At 33.8% G+C, this 20,256-nt stretch overlaps 1 protein-coding gene across 1 annotated transcript in view; it reads right to left on the bottom strand.

Moving 5' to 3' along the window:
• Nucleotides 1-20,020, bottom strand: part of MALRD1 (MAM and LDL receptor class A domain containing 1) — a 567,689-nt gene extending 547,669 nt beyond the window's left edge. The window contains exons 1-2 of the mRNA XM_060121258.1: nucleotides 19,822-20,020; nucleotides 10,821-10,961 (exon numbers count right to left, since the gene is read on the bottom strand). Of these exons, the coding sequence (XP_059977241.1) occupies nucleotides 10,821-10,961; nucleotides 19,822-20,020 (340 nt within the window). The remainder of the gene's footprint in view (nucleotides 1-10,820; nucleotides 10,962-19,821) is intronic.
• Nucleotides 20,021-20,256: the final 236 nt, after the last annotated feature.

Genomic DNA, 20,256 nt, shown 5'->3' with positions numbered 1-20,256 from the left:
GGCTGGGCCCGTGAGCCATGGCCGCTGAGCCTGTGCGTGCAGAGCCTGTGCTCAGCAACGGGAGAGGCCGCGGCAGTGAGAGGCCCGCGTACCGCAAACAAAAAACAAAAAAAAACCACCATATAAATAAAGGCCCAAACGACATGATCATCTCAATAGATGCAGAAAACACATATGACAAAGTCTAACACTTTATTGGGATAAAAAACACTTCATATATTAGAGACGTGAACATGCTTACCTGATAAATGACATCTACAAAAAACCCTCAGCTAACATCAAACCTGATGGTAAAAGTTTAAAAAGTTTTCCACTAATGGAAATAAGGATATCTGCTATCACCAATTCCATTCAACATTGCACCGAAGTTTCTAGGTGGGCAATTAGACAAGGAAATGAAATAAAAGGCAGCCAGAAAGGAAACAGAAAGTAAAACTCTATTTGCAAATGACACGGTCTTGTACATAGAAGGTCCTAAGGAACCATGCAATTACATCAGCCCATTTGAACAGTCGATGATAATCTTCCCATATTAAGATCAGCTAATTGGTAACTTTAATTACAACTGCAAAGTCCTTTGACAGAAGTACCTAGATTAGTGTTTGAATAACCAGGGGATGAGAGTCTTGGGGGGGACATCTTTAGAATTCTGCCCACTACAATCAGTAGCCACTAATTTGGTTCCCGTGTTCCATTTGCTATGTTATAAGGTACTGACCAAAATCTATGAGGCCTAAAGTAGTTATGTTCCTACGAGTTCTCCCTTTACTGATTCGGTTGTAGGACACTGAATCAGCATAACTAATCATCGGAATTGCGAGACTTCATTTGCAGAGAACTAAAATCTTCTGAGTCCTTTCCAACCACTTTAATTGGTAAAAGTCCCTGCCCACTTTCATTTGGCAGAATCTCAGTCTACTGACCATCTGGCTATGATTCAAAAGGTACATTCTTTGAAATCTGTATCATATTTATTTCAATATACATTTATTTTGTGTATTTCTGTTCAGTATGGATTCAGTATGAGGCTGAATTAATTTGAATTAATACTCATATAAATTTAACAAATAAGTCACCTGTCTGTAAAGATAAAATTTCTGCCAAAAGGAAAACAAATGATATAAAGGAAAAAGTTCTATGTCTACAGAGAAATTGTAGCACATATTATTTTTTGGCTCTAATTAGTGAAATAATATCATTTACTTTAAGATAGGTTTACTACTAATTTATGTGGAGTAATTTCATTGACGTCATATCAGTTAATTCAAATAATCATCTGGGTTGTCAATTATGATTCCCTGACTGATATATTACCTGAATTTGAAATAAAAGGAATGAGGAAATAAACAAATATATTATCCAATAAAAAATAAGCATCACGTTTATAGAAGAATTATATAAACCTCATGTAGCTTATTTTAAATGCACACATGCAGACACACATCAAGAACCCTGATATCATGAACTTGGCAATCAAAGAATTTGTGGGGAAGAAAAACAAAAACGGAAGCTCTCTGCAAAACACTACTTGAGGCAGAATGAATTATGAAGTACCAAATGTGTATGCCTTTGAAATTAATTATGTGGTGTGGCTGAGGAGTTGCACTATCCATCAACCCTCTCATTTCCACTGCCTGATTGGACAGTATTGGTAATTATTGGTAATAGGACTGTCAGCTGTGAAGGAGTTTGGGTAGAGATGGGAAAAGAGAGAAGGAAATGGTACTGATGACCAAAATCTGTAACCTTTGGGTGACATGATTCCTGACATTCCCAAATACACTTTTGGCCTAATCTTCATTTCCAGAGACCGTATTCTCTAGCCATAGCAGACTGCTGTATCATTGCCTGGGCACACCAAGTAACTCTATATGGTCCTTATGGGGTTCTTTCAGTTTGAAATATTTCTTTCACTTCCTTGTCCATTGAAATATCATTCATCTTTCAAGTCCTTTCTCAAATGCCCTTCTCCTTTCCAGTGTCAGAATTTGCCTATAGCTACAGAGCAATCTGCTCAGACTAATATTATAGTACTTTTCTAATTTCTCCCTGTATTAAAATTAACTGGGTTATTCTTGAGAATGCTTTCCAAAGAGATCATAAACACTCTAATATGCAACATGTATCTTAAAAATGTTTATAACATTCACAGCCTTTATCATGATGCCTTACACACACTGGGCTTAATAAGAGCTTCTGAACTGAAATTAACAATTGATACCAACATATAAAATTATATTTCATAAACATAATAAATTTTTCATCTTTAATTAATTTTTACTTTTAAACTAGTGTAACTAGTTTAATGCAACAAGTGGAAAAATACACTGTATACCCACTTAATGAACATAATTCTTATTTTTATTTTTATTATAAGAAACAGGGTTAACTACTGTAATAAAATCTCCTCCATAATTGAAAATTCAGATGAATTTTTAAATAACAGTGTAATGAAGCTGATTTCTTTGCAAAATCGGAGTATACATCAAAGTAAGCTTCACCGATGTTTGCTACAAAAATGAATTGAATACTGACCACTAAAATTAAGATTATAACTTATCTGTTAGTGGAGGAATTTTATCCTTTACTCATGTATCCCCATTGCATACTGTCAGATGCAAAAATGCTCAATTAATGTTTATTGAACAGACTAAGGGACAGCAAACTATGACCTGCAGACAAATCTCACCTTCCACCTGATTTTGCATGGCCTGAGAGCTAAGGGTTTTTACACTTTTAAATGGTTAAAAAAATTCAAAAGAATAGTATTGTATGACGTGTGAAAGTTATATGAATTATAAATTCCAGTGTCTATCAGTAAAGTTTTGTTATAATATAGTCATGCTTTATCTTTAAGTATTGTTTATGGCAACTTTCGCAGTACAGTGGCAGAGTTGAGTAGTTGGGACACAGACTGTATACCCTAAAAAGCCACAATTATTTACTATCTGGCCCTTTAAAAAAAATATGCAGATCCCTGGAATAGAACATTAATGTTCAGGTTAATGTCTCCATTACTAAATTGCAGTTTCACTGGGGACAAGAGCTGTGTTCTTGTTCACTATTATAGCTACACATATACAATGTGTGGAATAATATATTTGCCCAATAAAAAGTTTTTAAATATATAAAATAAATAAACATTACTTTTTCACTAACATCAAAATAAATGGATATTAAGACTATAAAGGCTATAAAAACTTGATCTAGAGAGTAAGAATATGAGACTCTTTTCTATTTTTTGTCTTTTGCTGTTTCTTATTAATAAAAGAATCTAAGCCACTGTCTAAATAACACAGCCTGTCAAGTATTGAGAAATAGATTATGGTTCCTAGTGCCCTTCAGAAAGGGGAGCATAGATCAGTTTAGGACATCCTGGTGTTAGAAAAACCAGTGATGAATATAATGCTTATATTAAAAAAACAAGAAAAACCTAAAAGCTTTGGCCTGAGGTTAAGCTACCACTGCAGCTAAAACACTGATAGAAAGGTTGATATTTCCTTAGCCTGAAGAATCAGGTAAAGAAGCCAAGGACATGCAGGTCCGCCATAAATAAAGGGCAGAATTCTAGAAAGAAAAGAGCCTTAAAAAGGGGTGACCCATGTTCTATGAATAAACTCTACCCAAATCTCCACCTAAAACTGAAGCATGCATGTGCAGGGAACACTTCTAGTAACTAAAGCTAAAAGAGCTGAATTGATATTTGAACTACTGGATTGATATCTAAACTACAAAACAGAATTCTCAATTTGAGTCTAAGCAAGCTAATCATCTACTTAAACGAAATCAATCATAAGTACTCTCAATAAATATAACAGAATCCAGAGACTCTACAGTAGTAAATTTATAATGTCATAGATGTGATCCAAAATTATTTGACAGAAAAAGGACCAGGAAAATACGACCATACCATGGGAAAAGACAGTCAACAGAGGTCAATTCTGAGATGAAGGAGACAAGGATTTTTAAATTACAATTATACTGATGCTCAGTGAAGGACAATACACTCATAATGCATGAAAGGATAAGAGATCTTAGTAGAGAAATTAACACAATTTAAAAGCAATTAAATGAAAATTTTTATATAATATCTGATATTTTAAAAAGATCATTAGATAGGCTTATAAGCATATTAAAGATGACACGGAAAAAAATCACAGAACTTGAAAATAAATCAATTGAAATTGTTCAATGTGAAAAAAGAGAAAACAATCAAACTATATAAGACCCTCAATAACAATATGTTAGACATGTTGTCTAACATCATGATGATTGAAGTCCAAGAAGGAGAGGAGAGAAAGAATGAGATGGAAAAATATATCTGAGTAAATAAGGGGAGAACACTTTCCAAAACTGGTGGAAAAACAATTTAAAATTCATGAAGCTTATTTAACCTGATTAGGACTTTTAAAAATCTCATGCCTAGGCACATTATAGCCAATTGATTAAAACCAACATAAAATATCTTGATAGCACTAAGAAAAACAAAGCTATATTAAATATAGCAAAACAATCATTTTAATAACTGTGAATGTCACATCAGGGAATAGGGAGGCCAGAGACAGGGAAATAATATCTTTAAAGCACTAAAAGAAAAACATGTGCATGAAACAATTCTATATCTAATGAGAATATATTTCAAGAATAAAGGGAAAATAAAGACATTTTCAGTAAAGGAAAACTAACAGTTTATCATCAGCAGAACTGGACTACAAGAAATACTAAAGGAAATTCTTTATGCTGAAGAAAAATGATACTAGAGACAAACTCAGATAGAAGAAATGGAGATTATTGCAAGTAATGTATATGATAAAAGAATATTTTTCTCTTAATTTATTTTTAATAATATTTAAAGAAAAATAGCATTGACTTGTAAGATTTATAACTTACGTATTATAGATTATAGACGTAATACATGGGATCACTATAAAGTAAAGGACAATGAGAAAGGGATAAATGACCTATGCTTTTCTAAATTTTCTACATTGTAAGTATATTTTACAATATCAATTTTAAGTATACTATAAAGAGTTAAGAGTATATGCCATAATCCCTAGAGTTACTACAAAATTAAATGGTAAGACATACATCTAAAAAGCCAATTAAAAAAGGATTTTTAAAAATATTCAAATAATCCCAAAGAAGGCAGAGGAGGAGACCAGAAGGATCAAAAACAGAATGTTCAAACAGAAGACAAACAATAAAATGTTGAGATAAATCTAACAATACCAATTATTACATTAAATTAAATGGATTAAACATTCCAATGAAATGAATTATCATAATGGATACAAAAGCAAGATTCTACTACATGCTGTCTCCCAGAGACACACTTTAAGTATAAAGACACAGACAGGTTGAAAACAAACAATAGGAAAAAATATATCATAAAAACAACATAAGAAAAGACAGATGACTTGCACACTATTTTATCACCTTAACCTAAATGATAGTTATAGACCCCTATACCCAATAATTGCAGAATACACATTCTTTTCTAATTCACCTGGTATTTTCACCAAGATAGATTATATGCTGTATCATAAACTAAGTCTCAAAATATTTTAAAAGATTGAAATAAAAGAATGTATTAACCAAAAGGTGATTAAAATTAGAAGTCAATAATAATATGTCAAAACCCCACAAACATAATATTTGAAAATTCAACAACACACTTCTAAATAATCCATGGACCAAAGAATAAGCTACAAAGGAAATTAGAAAATGTTTTAACTGAATAATATATATCAAAACTGGTGAACCAAAATTTCCACTTCAGGAAATAAGAAAAAAAAGAAAAATAAATAAAAGGAAAATCCTAGGTAGAAGAGAAGAGAAGAAGAGAGGAGATAAAACACAAATAATCAACAGCAGGAATAAAGGGGGTTGTTGCTATACATTCTACAGACACTGAAAGGATAACTGACTCTTAACAACTTTATGCCAACAAATTTGACACAGTAAAAATAGAAAAAATGGATTTCATAAAATTAAAGACTTCTCATTTAAAATATCAATAAGAAGATTAATATACATTCCACAGACTTGGAGAAAATATTTGTAAGCATAAATCTTAGAAAGAATGGGAAGCCAAGATATATAAAAACTGGTACAAGGAACTCTCATCCATTGCTGATGGGAATGCAAAATGGTACGGCCACTTTAGAAGACTGGCAGTTTCTTATAAAACTAAGCATACCCTCACCATAGAATCAAGCAGTCATGTTCCTTGGTATTTATACAGAGGAGTTGAAAACTTACGTGCACACAAAAACCAGCAGCTGGATGTTTACGGTAGCTTTATTCATAATTGCCAAAATGTGGAAACAACCAAGATGCCCTTCAGCAGGTGAATGGGTAAACTACGGTACATCAGACAGTGGAATATTATTCACCACTAAAAAGAAATGATCTATCAAGCCATGAAAAGACATGGATGAAACTTAAATGCATATCAATACATGTCATTATACATTTGTCCAAATCCATAGAGTGTACAACGCCAAGAGTGAACCCTAATATAAACTACGGACGTTGCGTGAAAATTATGTGTCCATGTAGGTTCATTGATTGTAACATATGTACCACTCTGGTGAGGAAGTTTTGTAGTGGGGGGAGGCTGTGCGTATGTGGGAGCATGGGGTGTACAGGAAACCTGTGAGTTCTATTCAATTTTGCCGTGAATGTACTCCAAAATTAGAGCCTATTTTAAAAATTACAACTCATTCATAAAAAACAAGTAGCCCAATAAAAATTAAGCAAAATATGTGAGCAGAAAATTTACAAAAGAAGATATATTAATAGCCAATAAGCTCATGCAAAAGAGACCAATATCAACAGTCATCAGCAAAATTCAAATTCAAACCACGGTGAGATACCACCACATACCTAGCAGAATGATCAAAATGAAACCACTAAATAGAAAATATTAACAAAGGTGCAGAACAACAAGACGTCTCATAGATTGTTGGTAGGAGTGTGAAATTGTACAGCTACCTTAGAAAAAGCTCTGGCAGTCCTCATAAAAGTAAACATCCATTGACGCAGCATTTCAGTTCTAGGTATTTACCAAAGAGAGTTAAAAACATATATTCACAATGACTTGTACAAAAATATTCATAGCAGTTGTATTTATAATAGCCCAAAACAGGAAAAAAACACAGGTGTCCATCAATAGGAGATCTGACGAATAAACTTATTCAATTGCAAACTGCTCAGCAATAAGAAGGAAAGAACTCATGTTACATGCTACAACCTGGATGAATCTGAGAGCAAAGTGAGAAAAGTCTTACACAAAAGGGCATACAATGCACAAGTTCATTTAAATGAAGTTCTAGAATAGGCAAAACTAATCTACGGAGGAGGAAAAGGGATTAAAGCAGTGATTATTTTGAGAGCAGAGGATGGGAGCAAGGATTGAGGAAGGGACCTGAGGGGACTCTCTGGTGTGACAGTAATGTTTCACATTTTGTTAGGGGTTTGAGTTGCACAGGTGAATGCATTTGTCAGAACTTATCCAATAGTATTGATACACTTAAACTGGTATTTTCATATAACGTAAGTTTTACTTCAAAGGGAAAAAAAAAAAAGAACTGTAATGAATACCTAACTCCAGCACAAGGACAAACTTTTTCTTAAGGGACCGAATAGTTTAGGCTTTGTCGACATATGGTCACTGTCACAACCACTCAACTCCAAGACTGTAGTACAAAAGCAGCCACAGACAATTTGTGAATGAATGGGCATGGCTGTGTTCCACTAGAACTGTATTTACAAAAATAGGAAAATGACCCACAGGACATGGTTTGTTGATCTCTGCATCTAGTTAATGATACCATGTTGCCGTATTTGCGGTAAAGTTATTCCTGCAACTCTCTCTGAATGCATAGAAAATATGACAGATTGATGGATGGAGAAAGGGTTGGGTGGATGGATAGATATTGATAATACAAACATAGAATAGTCATTTTAATTATATAACCTAAGTGGTAGGTATACGGTTAGTCATAGTAAGTTTTTTCAAACTTTTTCACATTCTTGAAAATTTTTATAATAAACTCTTGTTGGGGGAACATACAAATAAAAAAATAAGTGGGTTCATAGATCCTGTTCATAGCTTACTAGGCAAAATAGAGCTAATACGGCCATAAATTAAGAAACACAGTGTAGATGAAACTTTCAAAGCTATTATGTGCTGCCCAACAATCCCACATGACCAAAGAAATGCCGCAGAAATGGGTCCTGCAGGTGTGTCTGTGGAGGATAGCAAAGGACCTCCAGTCCTAGACTATGATCATCATACCTCCCTAGAACAAAATAAAAAGACTGGATGCTGTTTAATAGTGTGTGTGTTTCATAATATAATATATGGGTTTTAGACCCGATTTAGCAATTGGTTAAAATAACAAAAGTTCTCATAATCCCATTTAAACCTAATTTTAAATACCCAAATAAGAAAAATAATCTGTGGTATAAAAGGAAATATTACCTTTTCAAATAATGTTTTTTTATCTTTGATAACCTATACAGTTTAGGTTTACAGAGAACTATATATTTTTAAAATCTCACGATCACCTTTACCATGAGCTGAATTCTAGAATTATTTAAAACTATTTTTATAAGAATTAAGAAAAACTCATATTTTATGTTAAAAGAAAAACTTTTATATTTTTATAAGAAAAACTATTATATTCCATTCTTTAAAAAAAGTTTTACTATCATTGCAAAGATATATTTGAATTTGTGTAATGATACTATTTTATCTAATTACAATGTTATACACTTTTAAAAATCAATACTACATCTTAATCACTTTGCCTCAAGCTTTAGTAGACTTCAAATATTGACACAGTGATGTTTTTAATGTTCTAATAGATTTTCAAACTTAGCTCTGAAAACTTCTCAAGGCATTGATTACATGATGAAAGATATTAATCTGGAGCACTGACAAATTATTTCAAGTGTAAGTTAATCAAAAATTTTATTACTACTCATGAAATAAGGATTGTTGAACGGAGACAAGATTCCAGCATGACTACTTTTTCCATAAACATTTTCAAGCACCTTATATCTGAAGGCAAAACATTTGCTTATTTAAAGCAGTCTCTAGGGAAATACTCATATTTTAACATTTAATTGTAGTTATAAGAGATGCATCACTATTATTAAAACCACTAGCCTTCAATTATTATGCCAGGCAACATTTTGCCCCTCTTTCCCTATGAGGCTTATAGTATTATTATTATTTCCATTTTACAGATGAGGAAACTGAGACCACACAGCTAGCAGGTTAGCAGGGCCAGTGTTCACACACAACCAGTCTGACTCCAGAGATCTTAAATTAAACCAAGCGATATAGCTAAGATAGTGTCTGCCTATATAACATTTCAATTTTGATGTGAATTGATCCCATTTTCTCTTTACTAGGCTGTCAAATGGCAAAATAAGAAAAGAGAAGGAAGAAAGAAAGAGGGAGGAAATGGAGGAGAAAAGAAAAGAGGTGGAGACTCTGATGTTGTCTAACTTCAAGACGAGGTGGCAAGAAGAAGAGAATCAGAGCCACATATAACATAAAAAGAAAATATCAAGTATGCTGCCCATGATGGAGACTAAGGTAAGTAACTGTATACTGTGAAAAATCTTCCTCTAAGTAAAAGGAAAAAACAGTGAGGAGGTTCTAAAAGGGAAATGGAATTACAATGGCTAAAATTTGGGAACCAGGTTTAATATCACCATCTAACACAACTGTATCCATAATAAATGTTTCATGTAATTGCAGTGAGTCGGTCCTGTTTGTGAAGTCTGGTTCCCCCCGTTTTTATTTTTAGTGATAAAGTTGGCTTATTCCTAACAATTGTTAAACACTCTTTTTTAAAACTTATTTTTGTCATCAAAGCCAAGGACAATAAACTCCATTTTACTTACATAAGAGTTAAAATTAGGAACACCAAAATTATTCAGAAATGTACTAAACATCAACTTTTATCAGGTATTTTATGACAAGCTCTACTTACAATATCTTACTTAGCTCTCAAATCCTATCTTATGCTAGATTTTAGAGTTGAGAAAACCAAGGTTTAACAAAGTAAATTGCTCAAGATTATATAGCTAGTGACAGCACCAGCATTCTAACCACATGTATAGTATTTATGTAAACATTTCCAAACCACTAACATCTAATCACTTTAAATTGTCTCTAGGGAATGCTCATATTTAACATTTAGTTGTATTTATTTGAGAGAAGTATAAATTTTATTAAAAAATCACCAGCCTTCAATTAGTTATGCCAGGCAAAAGATTACCTCTTTTCATACCATGTGTAAGGCCATCAGGTGAAGGCAGGCAGAGTCAGTTTTTGCTTTACTAAAATATCTTAATCACCTGGTATAAAATGGCAAGTGAATGAACTTCATTAGTTAACAACTAAAGAAATGAATAAATGTCTGGCTCCCGAACTCCCATCAGAGCTTTCTAGTCAGCCGAAGAATTCAAGTATTACTAGAGAAAGCTAAAATCAGTCTAAACAAAAGCAAAGATATTTGACAAATTAACCTATGGAGTACTATGTTTAAATTTCACAGTTTCCTTACAGAGTCAAAATAGCTAGAAAATCCCAATTATTATCTAGATGGACCTTTGAGGTCCCAGGAACCCAATTATAAGTATCTAATACGACATTTCAGAATCATAAATATCTTGGATATAGTTAAAGAATGTATAAAATTAGACATCATCATCCTTAATATCTAACCATCAGCTCTGATTCTACCGTCCTTACCAACCACTTGACAAAAAAAAAAAAAAAAGTTCAAAGCACTTACCAGACATATCACCGTTGTGGTCATGAAATGGAGGTGATGGGCCAGTTATCCCACTCCTCTTTGCCCAGCCAAGTCGCAGACTCTGATCTTGCATCATACTACAGAGTCCATCCTCAAAATCACACCTTTCATAGTTTGAGCCTAATGGGAGAAAAAAGAAATCCACTTTCACAACCCCACATGTGGCTTTTTAAGAAATAAAACAATAGGTGAAAAAGAAAGCTTAGGAACAAATTACAAAGAGATTAACATCAGGATAATTTCTCACAATTTAAGTCTACTTCATCAATGCAAAGCTTTTTTGCATATGACATTCAAATAAATCACCACATATTAAAAACCAGTGTGGTCATACAGAAAGAATGCCACTCATGAGGTCAGAAGACTGAGGACCTAATCTTGATTTTGTCTCTTATTAACTGAGGGCCTTGCTAAACCACTTAACCACACCAAGCCATTTTCTTCACCTATGAAATTGAAATAATGGCATGCTGCCCCTTCTCCCTCAAATGACTGCTGTGAGAATCTTATGACATAATATATATATAAATACAACTCTTAGGCACCACAAAATATGAGGCATTATTATTAAGGTTACATCTTCACATCCACCTTAATGTTCCAGCCATATCAGAATTTCAGGTTTGGGCAGACCATTTCAGAGAGGACCCTCTGATACAAATTCAGCCATTGTGGCTGCGACGGAACCCTGGAATTAAGCATAGCACCTCCCTGTTGAATCTCAGTGTTCTTGAAATCCCTGGTGTTTTTAATCACAACAAGGCATTTTCTGGCTTTTTCCTTTTCTTTTCTTTTTCTCTTGGTATAAGTGATCCAAGAGGCTTGGGAGAGGGAGAAAGATCTGGACACTTGGTTGCTCACAATAACCCCCCAAGGAGGGCTTTATTCCATTATCCACCATCTGTAAATGTCACTCTCTAAAAAAACAGATTAATTCAATGGCAACTATACCGTCCCTGGGTTGTAGCTCTTAGTAACTGGAGATGTTCCTTTGACAAGCTTGTTCTTGTGCTAACTGGTTGCATTAGCCACAGTGGTTATTCTGATTAATAGATAGACAGTGCCTGGCAACCCAGTCACAAAAACATAATTTTTAGTCACATTTCGGAAGAATATTACTTAGTAATAATACATCTGGTGCATATCCTTGAGAACATCCATGTGAGTACTGAAAGCTGAATTAGAAACTACACTTTTAAACATTATCTAAACCTGCTTTATTACCAATGGTCTATTTTATTATTTTCAGTCCTAGATTCCTTATTTTGAAAGATTTTACAAAGCAGCTGTATTCTGTAATGTTAACAGGTATCTTAATAGCCACGATTTACTGAGGGAGATCAGTGCTAGGCATTCTAAGTGCGGTAGTTTATTTACTCCGCAAAAAAACCTTACGAAGCAGGCAGCCAGTGAACGTTGGGGCCAAGATTGGAACCAGGTCTATTTTGACTCCAGACCCTGAATTCTTAAAGCTCTGTTCCAAGGTCTCATTGTTAAGCCACTAACCCACTTTTACCTCTAGAATTAGAGGCCTGTCAGAGTTTCTAGTACTGAGGAAACCAGTATTTCCAGGCAGAATTCATGTCATTCTATCTAAAAGCTGAGAAACTTGATTAGTCTGTGAATCATACCGTGCTTAAATTTACAATTGCCTTAAGGCCTCTGAAATATTTAGAATATCCAGAATATCCCAATCATTACCTCATGGACCCCTAGTGGTCCAGGGAAGCTGGTTAAACAGAAAATGAACTAAATTATATAGTTATTTGTATATGAATGTGCAGGTCATTCAACTAGTTATGCCTATGTATCTTCATAAGTATGTATGTTTTCAAGTCTCTTTTAGTCCCAGCATTTTTCCAATGATCTACTTGTGATTACAAAATATTCTATTTTTTATCACCATATTTCAGCAATTATGTGTATGAAATGTAGACACACACTCACATAGGTGTCAAACAGTTTTTAAATACCAAGAAATTACCTTGCATTACAATTACTTAGTTGATGTCTGTTTCCAATGTTCTTTGTTCTCTTTAATAAACAAGGATGATGATGATGTATTCTGGAAGTGTTAGAACTAGAAAAATAGCTAAACGAAACATTTTTATTTCTGAATAGTCTCAACAGGGGTTCCTTTTGTTACAAAATGAATCTAATGAGCATACATTTTTCAACTAACTGTTATTAAAAAAGCAATCATGAACTTCTCATAACTGCCAGATTATTCAAAAATGCATCAGAAAATTTTCTAAGTATTCATTTTCCTCCCAGTAGAGAATTGTGTATTTTAAACCATTTGAACAATTTTTCCTGAATTGTGGTTGACTTGCCTTTTATAATCTCATATCCCACACATCTACATTCAAATCTGATAGTACTTACTATACTAAAGTGTGTCTGCGTGGAGATTTTCCTGCTACCACAGCAATGCTGCAGTTGGACAACATATGGAATGGGAGGAATGAGATGCAGGAACTTAGGAGAATCCATGTTCCTCGGCTTTTTGAACTTGAGCAACTCATCATTTTGTTTGTAATTTTGTGATCCCACAGGTCCAGCATACTGCAGTGAAAAAGAGAGGGTATCTCCATGTTGTGCTTTGAGGTTGCTTGGAAGACCCAATTATCTTCTGAATTGGCTTCCACCATGCCAGATTCTCTCATTAAAATTCTACTGCAGAGCCATTCATGGATTCAATCATTAACACCGTAAGTGGAGAAAAATATTAAACTATATCCTCAAGTGATAGTTAACATAGGGCATGCTTCTGAGAAAATGGTAAGGAATAGAAAAAAATTTTAATAGTGGTAGTGGTGAAGAAATTGATGCAGAACTCGGGATTAACTTAGTATGAGTAGATCATCACAATATAAAGTTCTTAGAAGACAGGGAAACTGTAAGAGTTAGGAGAACTCTAAAAAGGAGAGGTAGAAGGTATTAAAAGCAAGCCATTTATTTCACAATTTTGCCTGGGTCTGTATTAATAATGCACGTTTCTTTTCCTCCTGAAAGTTCTATGAGGCACAGTTGTAGACTTTCCTAATGTTAAATCCTGCTTTTCTTGGAAAACTGTGCCAAAATATAAAATGCATCATTTTAACCATTTCACGTATTTCACCATTTCACATATAGTTCTGTGATAAAAACAATAATTCACATTGATATGCAACCATCACTACCATCCAAGTCCACAACTGTTTCATTTTCCCCAGCTGAAACTTTTCATTCCTCCCTCCCCTCAGCCCCTCGGAACCACCATTCTACTTTCTGTCTAAAAATTTGACTACTCCAGGTACCTCATGTAAGTGGAATCATGCAATATTTGTCCTTTTGTGATTGGTTTATTTCACTTAGTATAATTGTCCTCAAGGTTCAGCCATGTTGTAGCATGTGTCAGAATCTCCTTCCTTTTAAAGCTGAGTAATATTCCACTTATGTATCTACCATATTTTATGTATGCATTCACCTGCTGGAGGATACTTGGGTTGCTTCCACTTTTTGGCTATCGGGAATAAGGTTGTTATCAACATGGGTGTACAAAAATCTGTTGGAGTCCCTTTTTTCATTTCTTTTTGATATGTCTCCAGATTTGAATGGCTGTATTATACAGTAATTCTATTTCTAATATTGAATGGAATTGCCATACCATTTCCACAGAAGCAAAAAGGCTTTACATTCCCACCACCAATGCACAAGTGTTCCAATTTCTCAACATCTTTGCCAATACTTGTTATTTTCTTGGGTTTTGTTTGTTTGTTTATAATAGCCATCCCAATAGATGTGAGGTGGTATCTCATTGTGGTTTTGACTTGCATTTTCCAAATGATCAATGATATTGAACATCTTTTCATGTGCTTATTGGACATCTGGATATCTTCTCTAGAGAAGTGGCCATTCAGGCCCTTTGTTCATTGCTTGTTTTTTGTTGTTGAATTGTACGAGTTCTTTATTTATTCTGCATGTCAATGTCTTAGATACACAGTTTGAAAACATTTTCTTCCATTCCATGGATTGACTTCTCATTCTGATAGTGTCCTTTGATACACAAAAGTTTTTCATTTTGATGAGCTGTAATTTATCTAGTTTTTCTTTGTGGCCTGTGATTGCCAAAAAATCACTGCCAAATCCAATGTTATGAGGCTTTTCCCCTGTGTTTTCTTCTAAGAGTTTTATAGTTCTAGCTCTTACATTTAGGTCTTCAACCTATTTTGAGTAAATTTTGGATATGCTGTAAGGTAGGGGTCCAAATTTAATCTTTTTGCATATAGATGTCCAGTTTTTACCACACTGTTGAAAAGACTATTCTTTCCCCATTGAATGGTCTTGGCACCCTTGTCAAAAATCATCTGACCATCTATGAGACAGCTAATTTCTAGGCTCTCTATTGTATTTCATTGGCCTATGTGTCTGTCTTTATGCCAATTCCATATTCTTAATTACTGTAGCTTTGTAGTAAGTTTTGAAATCATTAAGTGTGAGGGCTATAAGATGGTTCTTTTTCAAGATTGTTTTGGATATTTAGGGTCCCTTAAGATTCCATATGCATTCTAGGATGAATTTTACTATTTCTGCAAAAAATATTCTTGGGATTTTGAGAGGGATTACTTTGAATCTATAGATCACTTTGGGTACTACTGACATTAAGCAATATTAATTCTTCCAACCCATGAACATGAGGTGTCTTTCCATTTATTTGCATCTTCTTTAATTTCTTCCAGCAACAAGTTTTTGTTTTCATAACCTTGGTTATGTTTAGTCCTGAGTATTTTATATTGCTTGAGGCTATTATGAATGGACTTTGTTTTATTTCCTTTTTAGATTGTTCATCATTAGTGCACAGAAATGCAACTGATTTTTGTGTGTTGATTTTGAATCCTGCAACTTTGCTTAATTTGTTTCTTTGTTCTGACATTCTTTTCATAGACTTTTGGAGTTTTCTACATTTAGGATCACATTTTCTGTGAACAGAGATAATCTGACTTGTTCATTTCCAGTCTGAATTTCTTTTATTTCTTTTTCTTATCTACTTGCTCTGGCTTGGACTTCCAGTACTATGTTGACAGAAGTGATGAAAGAGGGCTTTCGGTCTGTCACCGTTGAGTATGACGTTAGTTGTGGGTTTCTCATATACAGCCATTTGCGTGTTAAGGTAATTTCTTTCTATTCCAAGATTGTTAAGTGCTTTTATCTCCTTCCCTTCTTGAGGAAAGCTATTTATTACATAGTTACAAAATTTTACATACATTTTACTGTTTAGAAAATGATTTCCTTCATGTAGATAGCATATAAAAACATTTGTACAAAGAATTACCTCCCTTACTCTCATTTAATGTAAAAATTAACGGCCAGTTCCTGCAAAGGATGAAATAAATTCAAAATAGTCCAATTAAATGAAAGTAAAATTTATTCTCAAAAGTAGATTTCCATGAAAGAGTGCTATTATTTGGCCTGGCAATGTGAAACCATTAATTAATTTTTATCAGGGAAATGTTTATCTTTCACACTGAACTAATTTTATTAGTTTCATTGAAACAAAAACAGGAAAAACTGTAAATCAGAAAGGTATGTGATAGCATATGGAATTACAACTTCCATAGCTCACACCAGAATTATCTAATATTACTTAAGTTGGAATCTTGCCATATAGTTGCCTTTAATCTCAAACCATTGAGCACATCTTTGGCAAGAATTTGACATAGATACCATCATTGTCACATGAGAAAAAGATTTCCAAACCATATTTTAACTATAACACTGTTTCAAGATTAGTAAATTTCACAGAATTTGTTATAATGGCCCAAACTGAGACATTTTGCTATGATGAATAGGAGTTTTAGTTGATTAATAAAAAATATGTTTAAAACATTTTGCATCCAATGTAGTGGTAAGATAAATATTGCACATGAAATCTCACATTTCACTCTATTAATGCTTATCTTCAAGTATTTTAATGAACTTCTACAACTACTTTTAAAAGTAGTTGACATTTATGTCATCCTGCTGAAGAAACAATGTACTTACTATCATCTGATTAAACACTACCACCTCAGATTTTCAGAATGCACCTCTAATGTAATTTTCACACATTTCACATACAAATTTAGATTTATATGAAGTAAAGACCTTTTGAAAAAATTATTATTCCTAAATCCAAAAAAGTTTGCAAAAGAAGTTAGGTAATACTTCAAAACTTTATGATATATTTCATCAAATCAAAGTATTAAAAATAGACCAAATGGAAATGTTCTTAAGCAAGACATGTACGTAGGGGAGAAATTATTTAACTGAATATATTTTTCCATTTTGAGTCACAGTAATTTTAGCTCTAAAAGTAAATGTATGGAACAGTTCATGTTAATACTAACTTCAGGTATGCTACAGTAATTATCTAATTACTGGAGTAATTTCTGAGAAAATACTGGAGTATTTTCTGGTAATAGTCCAGTGGTAGGAACCCACTGCAGGGGATATATCTCAACATTGTAACGCTGTATCAACAGTACAGTTTATAGTCTTATGGTTGACTTGGACCTGAATAGCAACATAAGTAATATTACTGTTTTACTGTTGAGTAAAATTAAAACAGAGTAAAGCCTTTATATATCAAATAATTCTGAACAATTACTAGAAGAGAAACTAAATTATTGCTGTGCTTAATAGAATGAGGAAGACCAGGCAATGGGGTTCTGCGTAGAAGCAGACATTGAAACACTAGAAACATAATTTTTTAAAAATACCCAGATCAGAACCACAACATGTACTTTCCTGGCTCAGGATATTAATAAATTCTAATAAAGAGAGATTCTTGTCAACATTAGAACCAAATAGTTGTTATACCTAAAAATTATTTTTCTTGCTCACGATTTATTGTGTTCAATATTGTGTATAAATAGAATTTATTTCATTGTGAAGATTTAGTCTTTTTAAATCTAATATCTTTAAAAAATATTGAGTTAAAATAATAGGTTCAAGTATTCTGAAAAACAGGTCCATCATGTAAAATTAAAAAATTTTCAAAAACACTATTAATAGAATCAGTTGCATCCAAATTTCAACTTCAACTATGCCAATTTCATTTTAAAAAGTCAACATATTAATCTATTTCTTTAAAGCTCACACCATTTGTACTTTAAAGAGGGTCACAGATTAATTTTTTTCCCGAAATGTGACTACTGAAACATCATTATAAAGTCAGCTTCAGTAAGAACAAAAAATCTTGTCTATATTTTTAGCATCACAAATTTTCAAGAGAAAAACTGCTTGGCCATCATTATTCCTCCACAATATTTTCCCCCTAGTGGGTGTACAAAAGAAACTCACGCTTTAAAGTGGTTCTCAATTTTATCTACAGGTTATCCCATTTTAAATAAAATACCAAAGTGGAAACTTCTCAGAAATGAAAAGCGAAAAAGCCAAAAGGTGACCTCCCAGTGTAACATTTAAAATGAAATTTGTTTATTTGACAAATCTGTTCCTTCACTCTCCTCTAAGGCTGGGCTTATTAGTATCTTTCATGTAGCTGAGACCTCGCCCACTGGGCGGCTTCCCCTTCTTTCGCAATAACCTTTTCCCTGAAGCAGGACTACGCATGTTATCACAGCAACCACGCAGAAAGGAAGCTTCAGAGGGATTAGTGATGGAAGGGACTTTGCATTTCTTGTCAAACCAACCGAGTGGTTCATCTTAGCTGCTCACCAAAGAACAGCAAGGGCTTTCCCCAGACAGGCCAGAGAAAGGACAGCACATCCACATGTAGCGTCTCTGGGGAAATGGGACAAATATAAAATGAATCCCCGTCTTAGGAATTGTTAAACACAAAGTGCAATCAAACAGCACCATCACAATTCCCAAACTATGGGAGAAAAATCTTCCACCTGTTTCTTTCTAAAGAGAAGAAATTATTCAGTAATCACTCCTCTTGTTTTAAAGTAATAATGACTGAATATTTGAATAGAATTCCAACAATGGTAAAATCAAACATGTAGAACCTTATGTAAGAGAAAAAAATGAAGAATTCTGTAAACACTAATTAATATAGTATCTGAATAAAAAGTAGAAAATACGTTTGAGCATATTGCTCTAAAATACTAGACTTAGTGCCTCCAAATAATTGACTCAATAGTTACTAAAAATCAACATGAATGAACCTATTTAATTGTATGATAATGTTTTTTATGAAAGGTGACTGTAGGAAGGGCGCTAGTTCCATTGATGAAATGCAGTCTTCTTTCAGGATGTGATACTGATAATAGAAGCTACAGAAACATGCATGTCTCTACCCATATCTTCCCTTGGTGAACTTTTATTAATGTTATACCTGGAGTATTTTCCTGCCAGTGAGATCAGTTTATCTCACTTTATGACCTCTTATAATAAACTGGAGGTTCAAAATCACACAATTAGTAGATGGTTTACCCAGGATCCAAGTCTAGGCCCTGCACTCTCTGATGCTTGCACTCTTTCCTCTGCCTTAGAATCAAAGGATATAAGTCATTTATGCTCTGTGTATGAGAGGTACCAACTCACTTGTTGGTAGTGTCCTATAAGCAAAAATAAAATCTTCTCACCCAACCTAAACTTCATTTCAAATATTCCCATACTGAACTCAAACTTAAGCTCATAATTTCCATCACAGCATTTTAAAACTGCAGTCACAAGCTTCTTTCAAATCTTGTTTCATTGATACACCATTAAAAGCTACCTTTCTACATTTCACTCCTTCTTTATAATCGGTAAAACTGATTCAAAATACATCCCATTTAGTTAAAATCTTAGCAATTTGATACCATTTAATTAGAGTTATTTTTATTTGTGGATCTGTCTCTTTCTTAAAAAGAGTATTTTAGTTTCTGACTGACTCTAAACGCATATAAATGGGATCCGTGCAGGGCCAGGTGTCTTAACCTCCCCAGGCGGCTCAGCAGCCTCTGGACTAAAGGTGGACAGGACTTGGAGGAGGGAGAGGAAGGGAACTTACATTGTTGTTCATCGCTCATGTCGCCACACTGATCTGTGAAGTCACACACATTGTCAGGAGGCAAGGAGACCCCATTGTCACACTGAAAGGCTTCCATTCCTTGCTGAACCAGTACAGAGGTGAAAACGCAGGAAATCCAAAGGATACCAAAAGCTTCATTCTTCAGGAAAGCTAACATTCTGGCCAGGCAGAGGAGCATTGTTTGATAGGTCTTCTTAGAGATCAGGCCGTTGTAACGGGTGGGTTCATAATTACAAACATTCTTTCTCTTTTCTCTATTTTTTGATTTCCAGATTTGCCTCTTATGACTGAAACTGCTGGTAACTATCCGCAACTCTTAACAAATGAGTCCAAGGCAGTTCATTTACTCTTTCAGGGGAGTGTCTTTAGAAAATATTTAACTTGAACAATTGCACCATTTCTCTATCTAGCTAA

This window comes from Lagenorhynchus albirostris, chromosome 1, assembly GCF_949774975.1.
Source record: "Lagenorhynchus albirostris chromosome 1, mLagAlb1.1, whole genome shotgun sequence".
NCBI classification, from domain to species: domain Eukaryota; kingdom Metazoa; phylum Chordata; class Mammalia; order Artiodactyla; family Delphinidae; genus Lagenorhynchus; species Lagenorhynchus albirostris.
The sequence above is the reverse complement of the archived record's forward strand: the minus strand, read 5'-3'. Positions and strand labels throughout refer to the sequence as shown.